Source organism: Telopea speciosissima, chromosome 4, assembly GCF_018873765.1.
Source record: "Telopea speciosissima isolate NSW1024214 ecotype Mountain lineage chromosome 4, Tspe_v1, whole genome shotgun sequence".
NCBI classification, from domain to species: domain Eukaryota; kingdom Viridiplantae; phylum Streptophyta; class Magnoliopsida; order Proteales; family Proteaceae; genus Telopea; species Telopea speciosissima.
The window spans coordinates 64,656,294-64,677,930 of NC_057919.1; the positions used below are offsets into that span (position 1 = coordinate 64,656,294).

General features: G+C 39.3%; 1 protein-coding gene across 1 annotated transcript; it reads left to right on the forward strand.

Annotated features, from left to right (window-relative positions):
- Positions 1-1,142: 1,142 nt before the first annotated feature.
- On the forward strand, positions 1,143-19,096 carry LOC122659542 (DNA repair protein RAD16-like). The gene is made up of 15 exons (XM_043854645.1): positions 1,143-1,226; positions 2,726-2,759; positions 2,884-3,527; positions 3,640-3,762; positions 3,851-3,924; positions 4,102-4,165; positions 4,292-4,447; positions 4,548-4,633; positions 6,740-6,769; positions 6,886-6,976; positions 17,505-17,609; positions 17,694-17,846; positions 18,669-18,757; positions 18,842-18,922; positions 19,024-19,096. Exons 1-15 carry the CDS (start codon positions 1,143-1,145, stop codon positions 19,094-19,096), a joined length of 1,887 nt encoding a protein of 628 aa, XP_043710580.1.
- Positions 19,097-21,637: the final 2,541 nt, after the last annotated feature.

The following is a 21,637-nucleotide window of genomic DNA, read 5'->3' on the forward strand; positions in this document are numbered from 1 at the left end:
GGAAGGAAATGCATGAGTTGGAATAGGCTAGAGAGAAAATTATAAATTTTACTTAAAATAACACTATAATGACATGTATTATATCACTTATTATCTTCATATATAATATATTATATAACAAAATGTGGGTGACGTTTATATATATATTTTATAGTATAACTTAAAACAGGGTCGGGCAGGTTCGGACCAGGCTTAGCCTGAGGCCTCAACCCTGACCCGACCCAACACTAACTCAGGGCTAGAAATTTCCAACTCTGACCTGTCCTCAGGGCCAAATATCTCAGCCCAGACCCTATTCAGGCTCAGGGTGGGCCAGGGCGGGTTTGGACCGACAGGGCCAAATTTGCACCCCTACATAATATGCCACCAAAAAATAAGACCCATTTATAGTGAAGTTAACCTTGCCAATAATCCAATGTAAGATCAGTGAAATTAAATATGTGTATGTGTATCAGCAAGCCATTTCTGGTTATGTGCTGAGAAACAGCAGAACAGTTTTTTTTCTTTTCTGTGCTGAGAAACCGTTTTTAACCCGCTTGGTAAACCTGTTTTGGAAAACGTTTTTCTTTCTTCACTTTTTCCTCTGCTTCTTCTCTTGGTTATGGGTCTTGTCTGCAATTGCAACCTACTTTTAAATCTTTTATCAATGGATCGTACCTTCTGTGTGTGTTTGCTTGATGAGTCTCTAACTTGGCCGACTTGTATTTCTTCCCTTCTCCTCTTGGTACGATTCCCTTCCTCCTTTCAATCTCTTCCCTTTTTTATTTTTTCCTTACCCATGCATCCCTGTTTTGTTCGATCTGTTCAGTCCCAGCTTGATCCGGTTCCAAAAGAGAGACACAGATCCTTCTCAATTGTTCATCTTTCCATCCCAAACTTTAGGGTTTGAATCGATTCTCTTGTGCGACCCTATCCTTGTTTCTTACACCCTAAATCCAACCCTGCTGTCATATATCAAATTGAAATCAAATCTGATCTCTGTTCTACCACCAGGTATGATTTTAGTGGCTTGGCTTTATTTCTGGCTTGATCTTTTGGGTGAATAAGTACTCTGTACTTAAGAGGGTAGTCCATTCGGATACCTATCCTGAAATTTCCCTTCGATTGGGCTTTCAGTGAGGGAGGTCTTCTCATTTCTAGTAATGGCGAAAGCATATCGAACCAGTGATTTTGTTGAAGTTTGTAGCAATGATGAAGGTTTCTTGGGTTCCTACTTCGCCGCGAAGGTTCTCAAGTGGGAAACCCTAATAACCACGGCTTTTAGGTCACTCCAATGGGTGAACATAGAAACTGTGGTTCTTCGGGTTTCTGTGAACCAAATTGCACACAGAGAGTGAGCGAGAGAGAGAGAGAGAGAGTGAGAGAAAGAAAGGGATAGAGTACGAGGTCAATCTTACCTCCAAGATGAGTTGCAGGTTGTACAGGGTTTCAATGGCTAGAGGCGTGAGATGTGAGAGAGAGGTTAGAGACGTTGACAGGTGAGAGAGAGGTTAGAGGTGTGAGCAGTTTATTGGGAACAACTTTTAATTTTCAGCACAGAACGACAGAACATGTTGGGTCAAAAGTCTTCCAGGGAGCATAAATTTTGATTTATGTTTCCAAAAACACTCACGAAAAACACTTTGTTATCAAGCGGTTTTTGGGTGTTTTCCCGTTTCTCGGAACGGAAAAACACCAAAAACTATTTCTCATAAGGTTATCAAGCGGGCTCTACCTTTGCCGGAAATTGGAAGTCTTCATGTCGGAGTTTGGAGAGTTGCAGGGAGGAACAATCTTAAGTCGTTGAAGTAGAGTCGCACGATGAAGGAGACGAAGGGGAAGAGGGTTTACAAAGGCTGGAGTTACTGCAACGGTCATATGGGTTTAGAGTGAGAAGGGGGGGGGGGGTTAAAAGAGTCATTTGCATTTCACATCTATTAAACTGTCCAAAAAGTAATCGATTGTAATTTTAGAAAACACATGGCAAAGTCTTAAACAAGGTTTAAAGTATTGGTATCGGGTATCGAATCGGAAAGGTGATTTTAAGAGATGTATCGTATCGTATCGAAAAGTATTAACCATATCAGGTCACATATCGACCTATACAGTTGATACTTTTAAGTATCGTATCGGACCCCTAAAAATAAGATACATATCGATTAGTATCGGCTGATACGTTAAGATACTTACTACCTTGGTCTTAAATATGGGCATAATCCAAGGGAGGCCTGTGTAACTTTCCCAATTAAAAAAGAAATGGGACGATGAATCAAGGGAGGGTAATTTGGGTATTTTAAATTAATAACAGAGAAGGAGAGGTAAGAATTTGAGTAAATAAAGGGTTAAGTACAAGGAAATGATAGAAATTTTCCCAAAGTAAAAGGAAAGAGAACGCTATACCTGGGCGCATGCGGTGCGTTGCCTTGTGCTCAGACACAGGGGCGTGCGAAATGATCATCGCACCCTGGGAAATTCTACCTTTCCATGGGTTGTGGCGGTAATTTCATGCACCTATGTGTCTGGACGTGGTCGCTACACCTTGCGCATGACCGGGTAGCGTTTTTTTTCTCAAAAAATAAATATGAAGCCCTGTGCATTTGGATAATTCCTCGATTGATTGCAAATCGGACGAATTGGGTCAAATCTGAACGGGTGTGGGCCTACATCTTCAGTTGACTACTGCTTGACTGCGTCACAAATCCCCTATGCTGTATTTCTTTTTCCCGCTGCGCGGTTTCATGTTCAGGAGAACACCATGAGTTTTAGTTCCGAGGGCTCAGGTAAAGTTTCGAAAACTTTTTCTCTAGAATCGTTTTTCTTTTCTTGTTGTATTCATTACTTCCTTTTTATTTAAATTTCAACATGTCTTTGATGATTCCCTTGAACGGTCTTGGTCCGATGAAGGTGGAAAAGGAAAAAATAAAGATGATTCAAAGTTAGCATGGAAGGTTTGGGAGGAAAAGAATGAGACATGGGTTGATGAAAACGAAAGAGAAGATACTGATATGGAACATCTGAACGAAGAAGTAGAAGCGAATGACATTGCCGAGCCACTCCAAGACTGGCCGATGGTTTTGTATACTTACCAGAAGAAATGGATTTCGTGGGCCTTGAAACAAGAGGAATCAGAAATCAGAGGAGGAATCCTGGCAGATGAGAAGGGAATGGGAAACACATTCCAGGCCATTGCATTTGTTCTGTTCAAACAACAGAATCGCACGATACCGCAGTCAACTTGTAGCCACACGGATCCATCTGCTTCTACAAGTACAGTGTTGCCTGAAATTAAATGCACACTAATTGTTTGTTCTGTTCTTGATATCATGCGGTGGGTGAGTGAGATTGGTCGGTTCACACCCACAGCGCACCCCAGCATTTTGGTGTTTTACGGGGCCAATGGAAAGAAGAGTTCAAAGGAGCTCTCTGAGTACGATTTTGTCCTAACCACATATTTCACTATTGAGACCGAATTCAATGTGATGACCCATGATCGCTCAAGGAATTCTGTGCTGCACTCTGTCAAGTGGGAACGCCTTATTCTAGATGAAGTAAATGTTATATCTCTTTCTTTGCATGGTTCTTCTGTTTATTGTGTTTCAACTTCCATGCCTTGTAATTTCTTTTAATCATTTGAATAATTGCATTTAATTTTTGTTTTAGGCTCATTATCTGAAAGATACAAGCAGTAGTACTGCTAAGGCTGTTCTTGCCTTGGAATCTTCATATAAATGGGCTTTGACTGACACACAACTTCTGATTTGTTTTCGAGAACTTTTTCCACTTGTAAGTTTTATTTAAATTCATTGGGTAGTTAGCTGTTATGTTATCATTAACTTTTGGGCTGACAGATTTCGTGACTTGAGTTATACAGGTCCGGTTTCTACAGATAAGTCCTTACTCATATCGCTTCTGTAGAGATTGTGATTGTAAATCACTTGATTACAGGTAAAACATTTGAGATTGTTTATGATTGTTAGGTGCTTATGGTCTTGCTTTAATCAAATCATACTTCTATATCATATACTAAAGTTAATTTACTTCCCCCTCCCGTTCTAGCTTTTGCTGTTCCCCTTAGCATTCCTATCTTGCTGAATTAACTACTTTGGAATGTTCCACTTACAGTTCTACATCAGAGTGTCAGAATTGTGTTCATAAATCTACGAGGCATTTCTTTTGGTGGAATAGAGTGAGTTTTACATATTGTCATTCTCTTGATCTGTTTATCTTTTTTTCTTTTGTGTTTGTTGTTATGAGGCTGAGGTTTCATGTAACATATTTGTGGTGGTAATATCTTTTCGTGCTCTCCATGTAGTCTATCCTTAAACCAATACAAACATCAGGAGATGTTGAGGGAGGCAGAAGACGAACCAGAGCCATAATACTACTAAAACATAGAATCTTGAAAAGCATAATGCTAAGGCGCACAGAGAAAGGTCAGGCTGCCGATCTAATCCGTCCTCCGAAAATTGTAAGTATTATTTTTCTAGGATTATTCTGAAGGTTTTTCTTCATATCTAAGATTTGATTACTGTCTTTCTAAAACTTCTGTAATCTACCTGTTTGTCTAGTTTTGCTTGAGGCGGGTTTCTGCTAACAGTAAAGAAGAAGATTACTACAACACAGAGTATAATTCACTTCTGTTGAAGGCTCATAGGTGCGCACTTTGCTCATCTTCTTTTTTAGTTCTTTGTTTCAGGTTATAAATAACAGTTTCTTCCTAATTTTTGTATATTCTTTTCCATGTAAAGATCATCTTTTTATGTATATTCTTTTCTAGTTTGGATTTCATTTTTTCAATTCTTTTAAATAAAGTTTATGTGTGTGTGTGTTTGAATTGTTGTATGCCTTAAAGTTCTGCTTACTTCTATTATATATAATATAAGCACCATAGACAAGTTCAGTGTTAGATAATCACTTCCCATTTGTTCATTGAATGAACCTTTTTATCCAAAAACTTGTGCCTTAGTTCTGGCTACAAATTGCAGGAAGCTTCTTCCTAAATTTCACTTTTTCCTTGATCTTGTTTAAGCTCTCTGAAGGTTCAGAACTTCTTGCATTAAATGTTGCTACCATTTTTTTCCTAGTCCACTTTAAGATTGTAAATTATCATAACAATCTAATAAGTTAAATCTTGATGTTGTGGGAGTCAGATATGTAAATTTGCTTATATTGGTATTTGAAGCTGCCTCTCTATCTTGATTTTTAAGTTCCAAAGCTTCCACATTTCTCTTGAATCAGCAAACACCTTGCTCTCTCAGCTTTGCCAATGCAATAGTGATGTAGTGATGTCCATTAGCTACTCAGCTCAACAAAAAATAGAGGCTTATGATTTTGCTATAGGTTATATATGATTGGTCTTCCTTTCCCTTGACCTCTCAAATATTACATAACATTTTTGGTAAATTTTGTAAGTTTTGTTGACATTTTAATGAAAGTTTGTATGTACTTTCAATGATAAAAATGAACTTTATAGTAATAGCTTTTGCTTATGTAATTTTTCTTCTTTTTATATTTACATCTAGTTGGGCAAAATGGAGGCAGGTCCACCGGTATAGATAGGAAAGGTAGTTCCCACTCTTGATTTTTGTCATGGCAAGTAGAGTCCAGATTGTTGGATGACAGAGGACCTGCTATATTAGTCGCATTTCAAATTTGATGAGGTAATCCAATCATTGATCTTACCAAGTGTTCAACTTGGCAGGGGTGCACCCCTCACTAAGATTGAGGCCCCACCTGACCTGCCATGTGGCAGATAATGCCTATGATACTTCCGTACTTGAGATGGGATATGGTCCTGATGGAGCAGTGGTCACTCATCCATTCAATCATTTCTCAGTACTCAACTCAACTTATCCTTTGCCAACTATATGTGGAATCACTTGATTCTATTTTGTAAATCTCCAAGCAGTTTTATAAAGGCTAGGAAACCACCCTCCCCCCATCCCCCCCCCCCCCCCCCAACCCAAACAAAAAAAAAAAAAAGAAAAGGACGACTAACTGCCATTTACTAAGGACGAGATTTCTGATTAACTGCCAGTTACTAAGTTTATGCTGCCTTACCAGTTTCTTCGTGTTGTATGGTTAATTCGTGCATAATGTCTAAGCATTTCCCAGGCATTTTTTTTTAGTGATTCACTCTTTAATTTGCAGCTATTTTGAAGGTGTAGTTTTGTTGAATAATATCAAGCCCATATCTTGGCACCTTACAAGATTACAAAAGGTGGATCACTACTACTGTGTAACCCTCTTGCCCTTTTTTTTTTTTTTTTTTTTTTAACACATTGTGTGAACATTGCACTCTTAAATCTAAGATAATTCTGGAAACATTTGTCTCTTATTTGGCTATTGTTTGTGCTTTTAAAGTGAGAAAAAGTAATTGGGTGAATAAAACTTAATTCTTTTTAAGAATTGGGTTTAAGCTAACCCATAATGTGATGTGAAATTTGCCTTAAGATTGATAGTGCAATATCATTTCTTCTAGTGCCAATGATTGATTTGCCTCTTTAATAACCACAGCTAATGGATCATCCATGCGTGCTCTATTCCCGAATTGGAGTACTAAAACAAAGCAATGTTGATCCTGGTGATGGTGAAATAATCTGTGGCATTTGTAAGAAAACACCAAACAATTTAATGGTGAGCTTACTGTGTCAAATCTTTTAAGCCTCATACACCATCAATTTTCCCTTGGATAGATCTGATAATTGCATTCTAGTCTTTTTTTTTGTCATCACCATTCTAATCTTTCCTCATGTTTCAGGTCACCTGTTGTCAACACTTCTTCTGTGAGGTTTGTTTGATAAATTTCTGTTCAAATCTGGGCGGCTTCACCGATTGCCCCTCATGTGAAGAAGAAATAAGTGTTCCAATCACTTCAAAATTGAATCAAAGTGATCGGTATACTAGAATAAGGGTGATGGGGTTTAAACGTTTATCTGATTCAAGTATTCAGATGTGTATTGAAGATTTTCAGAATAGCACAAAAATTGAAGCTTTGGTATGGTGTCTCTGAAAATGATTTGTTTTTCTTATCCTTTCCTTCTTGCCTATTTTAATTGACAAAGCATATTTCTTAAATGAATGACAAATATATATATATATATATTGTAAGCACTAACAAAAGAGAATAGGAGAAGAAAAAGAGGAGAGAACAATGAGAATCGATATGCTTGTGTAACCTTGGGAGTTTCAACTAAGAGTTGGAGCTCCCACTCCATTCAATATATATTCACTTAAAGGAACCAAGGGACACAATATGAAAATAAGAAAGAAGAAAATAAAGCATAATACCTAAACTACCCCTAACTAATATCGAGACTCTACATGGTCTCTACTAACACTCCCCCTCAAGCTGGAGCATAGATGTTAATCATGCCCAGCTTGTTACAAATATAATCCACTCTAGCACTCTCCAAAGACTTTGTTAACAAATCTGCCAGTTGTTCCCCTGTACGAACATGACGAGGAGAAATGAGCCCTTGTTGCAGCTTCTCTCGAACGAAGTGACAATCTACTTCGACGTGTTTCGTTCTTTTATGAACACAGGATTTGAAGCAATATGGACAGCCACTTGATTATTACACCATAGTTGCATAGGGAAATCATCTGTAAGCTTAAGCCCAAGTTCAGTCAACAACTGTTTCACCTACATCAGCTCACATGTAACATGCGCCATGCCCTCGATATTCTGACTCTGCACTGGATCGAGCCACAACTGTCGGTTTCTTGCTTTTCCACGACACAAGATTCCCTCCAACAAATGTGTAATAATCTATAGTTGACCTTCTAAAAGGGCGTACCCAGTGCACGAGGCTCCTGCCATTGCGGGGTCTGGGGAGGGTCATAATATACTCAGCCTTACCCCTGCTTTTGCAGAGAGGTTGTTTCTAGATTCGAACCTATGACCACTTGATCACAATGGAGCAACCTATAGTTGACCTTCTGTCAATAGTAAATCCAGCCCAATCAGCAATCTGAAAAGCCCTCAACTCGTCCATGGCCATGGTCCAAGTAAAGTCGACCACATCCAGGAGCCTTCTTGAGGTACCGTAAGATACGCATAATAGCATCACAATGAGATGTCCAAGGAGCAGACAAAAACTGACTTCACAACATTGATATGAAAGACAATGTTAGGTCGAGTCACAGTCAAATAGTTTAGTTTCCCAACAAGCCTCCGATACTTCTCAGGATCACCATCCATGGGAGTATCTAGAGGTTTAGTGATGCAGATCCTAGCCTCCTCGAATTGAAGAAGCCACCCTAGACCTAGGGTTTTAGTAGGAGCCTTAGTTTAGTTTATTTTCATACTTAGTTTTTATTTTGTGTTTTTAATTGAACTGGGTATTGGTTGCATCCAATTGGTTCAATTGGTCTAATTTAAGTGAAGTGATCCTATTGGCTAGTAGGGAATCTTTTTTATTTTAAGTAGTTTAAATTGTTTTTAAGTTATTAGGGGTAGATGAGTCTTTTCTTTTAAGTTTTTAATTTGTTTTTAAACTGGTCCACCTCTCCACGATTTAAGTGGGAGATTTAAATTGTAATAGATTTAGGAATAGGCTTTTGGCCTCTTATTTAATAAGAATCGTGGTAGAGGCTTCCCCACCAGTTTTATTTCGTTTCCTGCTGTTAGCCTTTGCTGTTGCTGCTTCTCTTTTCAGAGACTGTCTTGTGTGTCATATCAAGACCCCTTGTGAGTCATATCAAGGGTTAGGGCTGGTGGACTCCGGCGACTCCTTGCATCTTGTAGATGGGGAGGTCCTTCTTCTTCTTCAATCAAGTTTCGCCAAGCTGCCAGTGAAGAACCTGCAATTCAGTAAGTTAATTTATTGTTTTAGTATTTTCCCTCCTCCTCTTAACCTTCCAACCTAACCCTAATCGATCCACGTTCCCTTCCTCCATTAAACCCTAATCGATCCCATAAACCCTAGCTCCTTCTATAATCATTACAGCCCTATTCCCTCATCAGTTCACACTCAAATTTCAACCACAGTTCCTGCAGGCCATCTCCTTCACTCGATCCCCCATTGTGCCCTATTCCTAACACCTAAACCCTAATCCCCCTCTTCCCCATTAACACCTAAAGCCTCTAAAACCTGTCCAGACCTAATCTACCATCCAAACCACACCAAACTTCAACCAAACCACCCTCTCCATACCAGTGACACTCGGCCAGAACCCCTTGACCTAATTCCCCTTACAAACCCTAAATCCCATCATCCCCTTCATTCCTAAAACCTGAAACCCTAACCCTAGAATTCCAGAATTTTAATTTCTTGTTTAAACCTAATTAAACCTATATCATTAGCTTCCTAAAAACCTGCATATCATTACTACATAAAACCCTAACCCAAACTCCTAGTCTTAACCCTAATTTCTATCTATTTACCCTAAACAGCCCCAAATTTGCCTAATTAGCAAACAGTTCCAGAACTCTGATCTTACCTGGCTCCTATTAGGCCTTGCCTATATAGGACTACATTATTTAGAGCCTAACAATCCTATCTCTGAAACAAGATCAATAACATACTTCTGTTGTGAAAGCGGATTCCTTTTCTTGACTGAGCCACTTCCATATCCAAAAAATATTTCAAGCTTCCCAAATCTTTAGTCTGAAATTTCTGTTGTAAATGCATCTTCAACTTCTCAATTCCTGAAGAGTCATCTCCTGTAATAACAATATCATCCACATGTACAATAAGAAATATTCGCCCTGCATTAGAATGCCGGAAAAATACAAAATGATTACTACTACAACGTGTCAGTCCAAACTCCAAGACAACTTCAATGAACCGACCAAACCAAGCTCGAGGCAACTGTTTCAGCCCATGCAAAGACTTCTTGAGCTTACACACCATCCCATACTCCCCCAGAGCAACAAACCCAGGAGGTTGCTCTATATAAACCTCCTCATGGAGATCCCCATGCAAGAAAGCATTTTTAACATCCAGTTGAAATAAGGGCCAATGATGAGTAGCGGGAAGAGAAATCAATATACGAACAAAAGTAAGCTTAGCCACAGGAGAAAAAGTGTCCAAGTAATCAATGCCATACACTTAGGCATAGCCCTTGGCCACAAGTTGGGCCTTCAAACGAGCCAAAGAACCATCAGGATTCACCTTCACCACAAAAACCCATTGACAACCAATAGTAGATTTACCAGAGGGTAACGAAACAAGGTCCCATGTCTGATTTTTCTCCAACGCTGATAGATCCTTAGCCTCGGTCATAGCATTAGCAACCCTCCAACCAGGACTAGATAATGCCTTTGCAACAGACTTAGGAATAGGATGGCTTTCAATAGTATTCAAGCAAGAATGGAAGGTAGAGGATAAACCAAAGTTAGAAAGAGGATGTTGGGTACAACTCCGAACACCCTTACGAAGAGCAATAGGCACATCAAGATCAGAAGAAACATCAAGAGAAGAAGGATTACTTGGGGCATAATTAGTCGATGAAGAAGAGGAGGTAGAGGTTGATGAAAGGGGTGGGGCCTAAACCTTCCGAAGATGGCGTTGGTACACAATAGGAGGTGGTGACGGCGACAGTGGTGGTGGTGGTGGAGAAACCTGTGAAGCAACAGAAGACTGAACAATATATAAAGGAAGATCATTGTCTAACTCAGAAACAATAAAAGAGGAATCAGCATTAAGGGGTAGACTCAAAGAAGGAAACATCAGTTGTGACAAAGTATTTTTGTAATTCAAATGAATAACAACGATACCCTTTTGAGTACAAGAATAGCCAACGAAGATGCATTTAAGAGCTTTGGGATCCAACTTAGAAACACCCGGACGACGATCACGAATGAAACAAACACTACCAAAGACATGTGGTGGTAAGAACAAATAAAGGATTAGAAGGAAATAACAAAGAATGGGGTATACATACCACCACGTAAAACAGAGGAAGGCATGCGGTTAATGAGATAATACGCAGTTAAAACAGCATCAGCCCAAAAAGGTTTGGTCACCTTCATCTCAAATAAAAGAGACCGGGTGACCTCCATGAAATTTCGATTCTTCCTTTCTGTCACACTGTTTTGTTGTGGGGTGTCGGCACAGGAGGACTAATGAATAATGCCATGTTGAACCATAAAAGTAGTAAAGGGACCAGAAAAGTATTCTTAAGCATTATCGCTACAAAGAACACACAAAGGAGAATTAAACTGAGTGTTAACCCCATTCACAAAAGCACAAAAAAATTGAGAACAACTCCGAACGATTTTTCATTAAATAAAGCCAAGTAACTCTGGAATGGTCATCAACAAAAGTGACAAAACAACGTATGCCCAATTTAGAAACAACTAGACAAAGACCCCATACATCTGAATGGACTGAAGAAAAAGGTTGGTTAGACCGTTGATGGACTCTCGGGGGATAGCTTACACGGTGAAGCTTCCCAAATTGACAGAATTCACAATTTAAACTAGAAATAGACCGAAAACGAGCATCTAAAAGTCTCAAACTAGGCAACGATGGATGACCCAAATGACAATGGACTTGGTGAGGTGATGCCACACTTGAATATGCCACAGACGAAGTATCCTCGAGTAGGTACAGCCCCCCCGATTACCAATCGTCTTCTTCGTCGTTAGGTCCTGAAAGACACAGGAATCAGTGAAAAATGTTACAGAACAATTATAAGTTTTGGTAAACTTATTAACCAACAAAAGGTTAAAAGGAAACTCGGGCAAATAAAGAACAGAAGACTAGGATAAAGAAGAAGTGGCATGAACAGTGCTTGTACCAGTTAATTTAGTTAAAGAACCATCAGCTAAGGTAACACTAAAGGACGATTTACGAAGGGAGGAAAATATACCTGAGACCCTAGTCATATGGTCCGATGCACCTGAATCAATGATCCAGGGGCGGGAAGCAGTCGAAAGACATGCAAAGGCATTACCTGTTTGAACAAATGTAGCAGTAGAAGGCTGGGAAGACCGAGAAATCTGAAACTGGTTAAAGCGTGCATAATCCTCATTAGACATCTTCACTGTCTTACCCACAGACTGTGGAGATGATGTAGCAGCAGAATCAGTAGTTGCAGCAGTATTAGCAAACTGTTGTTGTGGTGGTTTGCCATGAAGTTTCCAACAAAAGCGTTGGATATGTCCTGTTAATGTAGCCCTAGGTTTGAATAGTCAAACTAGGAGCCAAATAACCAGGATCTGTAATGAAAGGGCAGGTTCGGTTAGGTCAAAATAGAGTTTTAGATCAAAATTAGGGTTAGGGTTTAGTGGGGGGGGGGTTTAGGGTTAGATGGTATGGTTGATGATGTAGGGGAGTCTTCCAGTGTAGGTCTTGTTAAGTTTTAACAAGTCTAAGGTCATTGGACAGAATCGGCTGCAGTTTTGGAGTCTAGGGTTAGGTTTTGTGAAAGAGGAAAGAGTGGGGTTATTACGGTTTGGATGTTTAGAGGATTAGAAGAAGAATGGTTAGGGTTTGGGATGATTCAAACTTACTATTGTTGAAGTAGTACTTGGACAGCAGCTTTTTTGAATGAAGAATCCTTGAAACTCAGAACTTGATCAATGTTGAAGAACAAAGAGAGCTTGAACAAACCACCCGGGCTTCCCACCGCAATGCGTCAATTGGATCGAACACCGATTCCTTCAAACAAACCACCCAGGCTTCGCACCGCAAGGTGTCAATCGGATCAAACACCAATTCCACCAGCCTTGATCAAACACAAGACAAAAATCTTCAATGGAGAAGAAGAGCAGCCAAAAAGCTTTTCATTAATATCAAAATTCGTGTTCAATGCTTTGCCCCATTACAACCTTTTATATAAAAGACTAAAAAATAGACTCCTACACTAAAAAGGAAAGGCCTGACACAATCCTTAACCTACTAGGTAACCTAAACTGCCTAGGAAAGTGAAATAACAAAGGAACTAGACTCAAAACATGACTCAAAGTAGAACTAGGATTCCCAATTAGGATTACAACTCAAATAGGAAACTAAATAAGTGTCTAACAATAAAAATAGCAAAAAAAATCAATTCTCTAAACCAACAGTCCATATCCGTCCCTAAATCACTATTCATGTGAACAGTATCATCTGAGCATTGCAGTGGGGGTACTGTTCACGTGAACAGTAACTTTTTTTTTTCTTTTTTCTTTTCCCCTTGGTCTTCTTCATGCTTCGATCTACATCACCTGTGCGACCACAATGGTGACAAGTCCTCACCAATCCTGAAGAATCCAAACCAACCTGAATACTAGAAATAGGAGCTTTGCCAGAACCAGCCCCACGATCACGACTACTACCAGTCCCCTGTCCCAATACTAGGCCCACGGGTAGGTGTATAGGAAGCCAAAGCTGAATTATCCACAGTGGTGGAATGATGAGAAGTCTCACGAGATAATCGTAGAACTCGTGAAAAATATATGAAAGTGTGGCTACCTTATCACCACCAAGTATCTGGGAACGAACGGAATCAAATTCCTTCCCAAGACCACCCAGAATTCCCATGACAGAGAGTTACTGTCGCTGATTCTTCATCTGTTCTACATCAGCAGTGATAGGAAGTAGGGAATTCAGCTCCTCATACATCCTCATAAAAATTAGCAAAGTATTGGGTCAAGGGACGACCCTTTCGATCAACCCTGTAAAACTCCAAAGACAATGCATAGATACGAGACAAGTTGTTCTGTCCAGAATACAGAACATTCATATATTCCCATAACTCCTTAACTGTATCAATATGGGTCACCAAATCAACAATCTCATTTTCCACAGAGTTCAACAATTGTCCCAAAATGCGTGCATCGATGGTGTCCCACGACGTATCATCATCAGGTTTACTCTTCGTCAAATGGTCCTGTTGGTCACGACTAATCAACACTAGCTTAACAATTTTCTTCCATTGTTGAAAGTTGGTGATTCCTTCTAACTTCTTTTTCGTAATACGGTTGGAGGACGAAAACACAACCTTAGTAGTTACATTCTTGGATGGTTCAAACATCTTCCACAATCACAAAAAATGGAATGAAGTTGCAATACATACAATGATTTAGAGCAAGGTTCGAAAACTCGGGTCTCGGAGGCATCTCGGCCCAGCCAAAAACCGAGACGGGTCGAGATCTGTTACTGCATTTTATTTTTTTTTACTCGGACCCCCAACTCGGTGGGTTTTACATATATTTTGGGTTTGAAACTTGGTATTCAGCCTATTTCAGGCCATTTAAACACAATGGCATGCCCAGATTTCCCAAAAAACAAGTCCAAATATGAGTTTTACTTTGGACCATAGGTTGGTAGGCGATGAGTCGTACTAAAACAACCTACTCTACATATAATTTAGTCATACATAGCAAATTAGCAATCAAAACATTCAATTTAGTACATATCAATCAAAACATTCAAATAAAAAGTACATTACATCAATGTTCTCTGAATTTGTTACATAAAATGTGTTCGAGTAATGATTTCTTCCCTATATTGATCCACAAAGAATTCTCATGTCATAGATGGGTCTAAAATGGATTAAAAATATGAGTCAAAACCATATCCAGAACCGATACCGAGATCTCGCCGAGAAATTGTAAAAATATAATGTTAAACTATGGGTCAAAACCATGGTTCAAACCGATAGCCGAGATCTCGGCCAGAAATTGTAAAAATATAATGCGTAGGTGGTTTCGAATCGGTTTTTTGAAATACCGAGAAACTAGGCGAGATCTCACCGAGTTCTCGAACCATGATTCAGAGAGAAAGCCAAAACCCTGAAAAAGTCAATCTCAAGCCAAACCCTGAAAAGTCGATCTCAAAACCTTGATGGATGCTCGATCTGAAAACCCTGAAGAGAAATCGATTTCCAACTTCTAGCTTAATGAAGAATCAATCTCCAAAAATTTGCTGAAAAAGTAGATCTCCAGAAACCCTGATAAAATTGATTTCAAGAACCCTGCTGCAAAAGTCGGTCCAAAACCTTGACAAAAAGTCGATCTCCAATCTGCTGCCAAAAATCGATCTCAAACCCTGATAAAACTTGATTTCCAAGCTCTGAATCTGGACCTTGAATGCATTCTTCACTGCATAGAGCAATGACCACAAGCAAAAGAGACCTAGTTCTTAATCTTCAACATGAACTAGTCTCTAAACAGTCTCAAAATACAGCATAGGTTGCTGCACCCCTTTCAAACAAAAAACGAAGGAACTCTCCAAAACGTGAACTAATATGAATCAATCAATGATGATTGAAACCTTGAAAAGGAGGAGACAAGATACTAGGAAAGTTGTAGCAGTCCCTAGAGATCTTGCTGTGATACCATGTAAGTAATTATAAAATAGAAAAGGAGAAGACGAAGAGAAGAAAGAGAAGGAGAGAACAATGAGAATCGATATGCTTGTGTAACCTTGGGAGTTTCAACGTAGAGTTGGAGCTCGCACTCCATTCAATATATATTCACTTAAAGGAACCAAGGGACACAATGGGAAAATAAGAAAGAAGAAAATAAAGCATAATACTTAAACTACCCCTAACTAATATCAAGACTCTACATGGTCTCTACTAACATATATGAAGAGTAAATTGTAGAGTACAAAAGGGAACCTAGAAGGCTTTTAACATGCTACAAAGCTTAGAACTAAAATCTAGGTACATCAAAATCCAAAGCCAGGATGATCACGGAAGTGGGGATCCAATATATCAACCGATAATCATTCCATCTTTGGCTAGTTCTCCAGCTGAATGAGATATTCAGTAAGGATGTGAAATGGCCATGTTTCCTGATAGCTGGAATTTCCATGTGGAGGCATCACTCCAACAGAGCCATTCAATGACTAAACCACAATTTTTCTTCACCCTGAGCAGTCTGAAAGAGATAAACTTCACTGATAATAAACCAAATAAGCTGAATGAATTTTTTTTTGGGGGGTGGTGGTGGGAGGGAAGCTGATCTGACTTACACAAGTAACTGCACCTGTCACATACTATGAAGCTTTCTGGTATGAGGAAATACCATGGAAGTATTTCTACTCGACTTATATCCAATATTCAAGACAACCCGGCAACCTAGTGTCTGTAGGCCATCTTTTTCAATTGATGTACTTCCATTAGATTTTGAACAAGTGCTTTGTGTAGTCTATGGACCTCAAAACTAGTATGAATAAATTTAACCTTTGGATGAGCTTTAAACTTCAACAAATTCGGATCTTTTGCACCTATATTAGCTGAATACTGTATCACCTTGAGGACATCTCTATTTTGGATGCCTGAAGGTACCAACAAGCCCAAATCTCCAAGGAGCTTCCATTATAATTTTGGACCATATTGTATAGCCCGATTAGACACGATGCAAGGATCTTAAGATGGACGTTACTCCTCACCAAATGTATTAGTAGAGAAATTTTAACAACGTCAAGGATCTGCTATCTATACTTCTCTTTACTTCGTCATTTTCCATCCAAGTATGTTAGCATCTTCTGTTTTTACGTCCTTTAACTATGTATGAAGGGGTTTCTAGTCACCTAAGGAATTAGGGTTAGGAAAACTCAAATAAAACCAGAATCACAAGGATAGGATCCAATCCAGATTAGAGAAAACTCAGTAAGATGAATAAGACCAGTCAGATTGGCTGGAAACTCTGGCCAAGTGATCTGTTTAACACAGGATTAATTCTGTAATATATGATTTGAATCTGAGGACCAGATCTCAATATATGAAAGAATCCTACAGCAAGTAGGAATCCAAAATCTGCAGAATCAATGGACGGATTTACAGATTTAAACAGAGTAAATAATAGATTTAAGGATCTGATTATCTATTGATGTAACAAATTGAAACCTGAAAAAAGTGAACAGAAATCAGGGCGAAAAGATCAAACCAGAAAATTATAGATATCAGAAATATACTTGAAACAGGAAACCAGAACTGTTATGGGAGCTTTCAGTGTTCAAAACAGAAATCAATGATGAACTATTATTAATGATCAAGTATTAAACAGTAGTCAGATTCAGAAGTAGAGGGATTCAGTTTCAGAAAACCAAGCTTTTGAAGAAGTTAATTAGAAATCTTACTTGAATTGATCTGGATTTTGACGCTAAAACATGATCTGAATTCCTGAAGCAAACAGGCCGATCAACGGCATGCATTTAGCAGAATATTTCACCAACTTGATTCTAATTTAAGAACAACCAGAATCTGAACTATTCTAGTAGAAACAGAAATTGCCGGGTTTGATAAGTTCAAGAACTGATCTAATTTTGATGAGAGAGGTAACTAATCTGGAATCCACCAGATTGCAGTCACTTAATCCACAGTAGCTAATTGCTCTTGGAGTTAAAACACCTGAGTCCACAGATGCCAGCCTGAAATCCCAGACCAGCAAAGCATAAGCTTCTTCATGCATCAAATTCATTTTTGAGGCTGTAGCCAGCCCCTTACATATACTTGTAGAGTTTGAGTAATTCATATGGGTTGTATGTTTCCTCAAGTTTGCATATTTGTTTTTGGTATGCATTTTCTTTTATTATTATTATTTTTCAACTAATTGATGGCTGGGTTTAAAACTGTTCAAGAAACGCGAAATCGTTAAAATGCTTGAAAATGATCGCACTGCAAAAGGGATTGTTTTCAGCCAGTATGAATCATTTCTGAATTTGATAAGCATCTCTCTCCAACAGGTATGTAGAAACTGCACAATATACTTGACTCCTGGTACACTCTGGAAAGTGACCCTTTATGATAAGTGTTGAACTTTTTTGCAGTCTGGAATTTCTTGCATTCATTTTGTGGGCTACCAGAAAAGGAATGAAATAGATTCCGCAGCGATGAGATTTATTGAGGATCCAGAATGCAAGATTTGGCTAATGAGCTTAAAAGCAGCGTGTGTTACCCCCAATTTGACAGCAGCATCATATGTGAGTGACCTTTTTTCCTTTGATGGTTATTTAGTTTGATTGGCTTTATGGGTTGTGATTGCAGAAAATGCTCCCACATATGACCCATATGATTGGAAAAGTTTGGTCTGATATTTAAGCTGCATTTAGTTCCAAGTAAGAACCATGTAGAATAAATTTTTTAGATAAAATCCTCCCCCATCTAAAAACCACGTAGAAAGAAAATTTAGATATTTTATTTACATGATTGTTGGCTTGAAAAAAAAATGGAGCCTTAAGGAACAAAAACAGTTTCATCTGTTTTCTTAACACCCCTTGACTTTGCAGTGGGTAATTTTTCATGTAGAAGAGTTGGTTTAGGATGGGGACTTAATAAGTTTTGCATTGTCTCTGTTGCTGCCCTCATGGGCGTGGCACCTGTTCAGGAGTTAAATAACTAACACACAAACATGAGATAGTGATATACTATGGAAATTCTACCTGATCAATTGATCCAACCATTTGAAACAGCATCTTTTTTGAATCATCACAGGAAACATGGTATGTGGTCCATGACTGAGAATGTTGGATATTTACAGTTGCTGCATTCAAAGGAGATCTCCCTAGTGTGGCACTTTCTGAATTGTTGGTTGAACCAACCCCCCCCCCCCCCTTCCTTTTGGACCATCATTGTTTAGATTTTCCTTTTCATTTTTCTTCTTTTGCACTTGCTGTATGGGTACAGGCCAACTTTTGTTGTAGCAGCTGCTGCATTATGAAAATTCTGTGTAACTGGTGATATCTCTATTTATGATTTTAAGCTTTTACATTGTTCTTATTTATCTGTTTCTCATGAATGCTTAGGTTTTCTTAATGGATCCCTGGTGGAATCCAGCTGTTGAGCGGCTGGTCCAAGATCTAATCGACCAACTTAGACAGTATAAACCAATCAGGTGCAGCTCTTCTCCGACTTGTCGTTTCCCCATATCTTGCATTATTAAATTTTTGGATCATTATGGGATTTTTTTTCTTCGTAGAATCATACGTTTGATCATAAAAGATACAATTGAAGAGAGGATTCTGCAGCTGCTTGAGAAGAAGGAACCGATGTTTAAAGAGTAAGCCAATTTATCGACTGTCTGAATTGTTATCCCTTCTGAGGAGATGCATTCCCATTACACAAATCTAATTTAGCTGTACTTTTCTATTTCTATATTAGGACTATAGGTGGTTCTTCTCAGGCTTGTGGAATACTAACTGATCCTGACTTGAGATTTTTGCTCAATATATAAGATGAGAAGGTCCGGACTGCTTGGAAATGGAGAGATTACCATTTTGATTAATGTGGTAATACTCTTAATATAGAGCATGCTTTCGAGTAAATGAGCTGACATTTTGGTATTTGTAAGTGGGGCTTATTTTTGGTGGTACAGATTTTATGTTTGCTTTAGGTCCTACTTGCAAGATTACCTGTAAATGCTAATAACCTCCTTTATCGTTTCTATTACGGGTTATGATCATCTAACTTCATATTCAAACAGATTCCAGGATAATCAGGGTTTTAAGAACACAATCAGTCTGGATCGGTCAGGAATCGGCCAAAATATGGCCCAACTCCAGAAACCCAATATGGATCAACCAATCCAGAACAGCAGGAATAGGGATCAGCCTCAGCTGATTCCTATCTGAATTGACCGAACCGTTCAATCCGATCTCAATTCTTAAAACACTGATGTTTTCCTATCCGAATTGACTGAGCTAGTTAATCCGATCTCAATTGTTAAATCATTGGTCAATTCGGATTGATTTAGATCGATCCGACCAATTTAATTCTGATTTTCAGAACTCATTCCTGAAGTTGATGTTTTGAAACCATTCCTGAAGGCAAAAAAGTCCTCTCCAACGAGCCAGTGACTGCAATGCACATCGGATGGCTGGAGCTGTCCTTGGGCCGCATGCTGGATAACTCCAGCCGTCCGATGCGTGCTGCACTCACTGGCGCATTGGAGGGGTCCGGACTCTTCCTGAAGCGAAAATTGCTCAGCCAATGCCTTGCAATATGGGAGGGTTCGGACTCTTCCTGGAGTCCACAATACATTATGTCTTTTCTCTTTTGCAAAGGCCTCCATAAGGGAGGTTTTTTTTCCTTTTTTTTGTAAAACTTACAGTCGAGAGATCGCTATCTGGTCGTATAGTGCCTGCATCAACACGGGGAAAATAAGAGCATGTGCAGGAGCATTTGATGCAAATTACCAGTCCCAAGCTAAAAGCCTGAGACTGCTTTGCAACACATGATCTCCAGAACAGAGAATGAACAAGAACTAACAGAATAAAATACGATAGAACTACAATGGAATAAGGAAAAATACAGAAATAAGGACTTAAGGATAAAAAACTGAGGACTCAATATAGGATGGTCTGGTTCTCCTGAAACCCAGGTTGACTGATGATAAGGAATTTCAAGAACAGGGGAGAACAGAGGAAGAAGTGAGAAAGAAGAGACAAGGAGAAATAGTTGATTGAAGCGATTTTGTCTTAATATTTCTTATCCTTCATTACTTTCCCCATTGGTTATTTATAACAACCAGAACCTATTCCGTTACAGATATTTTCCAATTCTAACTTACTTACATATTATCCTTAACAGCTGGGTCGAGCATCTACAAAGGGGTGGCCAAGTGGGCAATGCTGTTGTAACGGGCTGGCCTGTGAGTAGCCCTCTTGGGTCTACTAGTGCTGGGTGTGTCCCCCAGTGCTAATGGACTATCATTCCCCAATCCTTCCAGTATAACCTTGTCCTCAAGGTTGAAAGTAGGATATGTTTGCTGGAAGTGATGCATATCGACCCAAGTGGCATCTTCAGGAGATTGAGTAGTCCATTGTACCAAAATCTGGGTGACCTTGTGTTTACACCCAGATTTCGCTCAACCCCTTCATGACCGAATGGAAGTACTTGGCCATAATTTGACTCGACCAAGGGGCCATGACTGAGACGTTATTGCACCTTCCGGTCAAACGGAGCAAGGCTAGATTCATCGGCCAGGAATCAGTCAGTTAGCGTCAACGACAGTTTCAGTAGTTAAGACGTAGATGATGCAATAACCCGGACGTGGTTGGGATAGTGGCCGACAAATAAGGAGACCGTTCTCACGGTTATTTCTACTATATAAAATAAGCAAGTGAAGCAAAGAAAGGGATCGATCAAACACACATCAAACCTGCATTTACTTATCTTTACTTTCTTGCATTGTTTTTACTTTTCCCTTACAATGGTGTGAACTTAAGGTTTTCTTTTTGCTTTATGCACCCTTATGCTTTGCACTGTAGATTGTTCACTTCGAGTAATTTAAAGTGCAGTTACCTTCCATTTCCAGTTCTCTTCGTTCTACTGTCTTTGAGAAGTCCTCGGATTACCGGGGCACGAGTAGAACTCTAGATCACCGTGACGTAACAGGGTGTTCTGTCCTCATTCCGACCATAACTTGTTGGCCAAAGGAAATTTGACACAACATTTTTGGCATGCCGATGGGACACTCGACAGCAATGGTGGATACTAGAGCGAGTCTACGTAACAAAGATAGTGGAACCGATGAATCTGACGGTGGAAATGCTGATCAGTCGTTCGCACAAGGAGAAGAACAGTTGGACATTGTCGTTCCTCCTTATATGGCTGTGATCTTGCAGGGGCAGGCCCGTATGGCTGCCGAAACGTAAGGGTACCTGCAAGCAGGAATGGAAGACATGAATGCAATTGCTTATTCCATGGCTAAAGTCTATAACGGTACCCAGGCTCGGTTTGAGGAGTTGATCTCGGTGTTTCTGGCACAACAGCG

Coding starts and splice junctions, on each gene's coding strand:
- LOC122659542 (XM_043854645.1), top strand. CDS start 1,143: ATGGCGAAAGCATATCGAACCAGTGATTTTGTTGAAGTTTGTAGCAAT. Junction 4,448..4,547: donor TAATCCGTCCTCCGAAAATT/GTAAGTATTATT, acceptor CTGTTTGTCTAG/TTTTGCTTGAGGCGGGTTTC. Junction 6,977..17,504: donor GCACAAAAATTGAAGCTTTG/GTATGGTGTCTC, acceptor AAACTGTTCAAG/AAACGCGAAATCGTTAAAAT.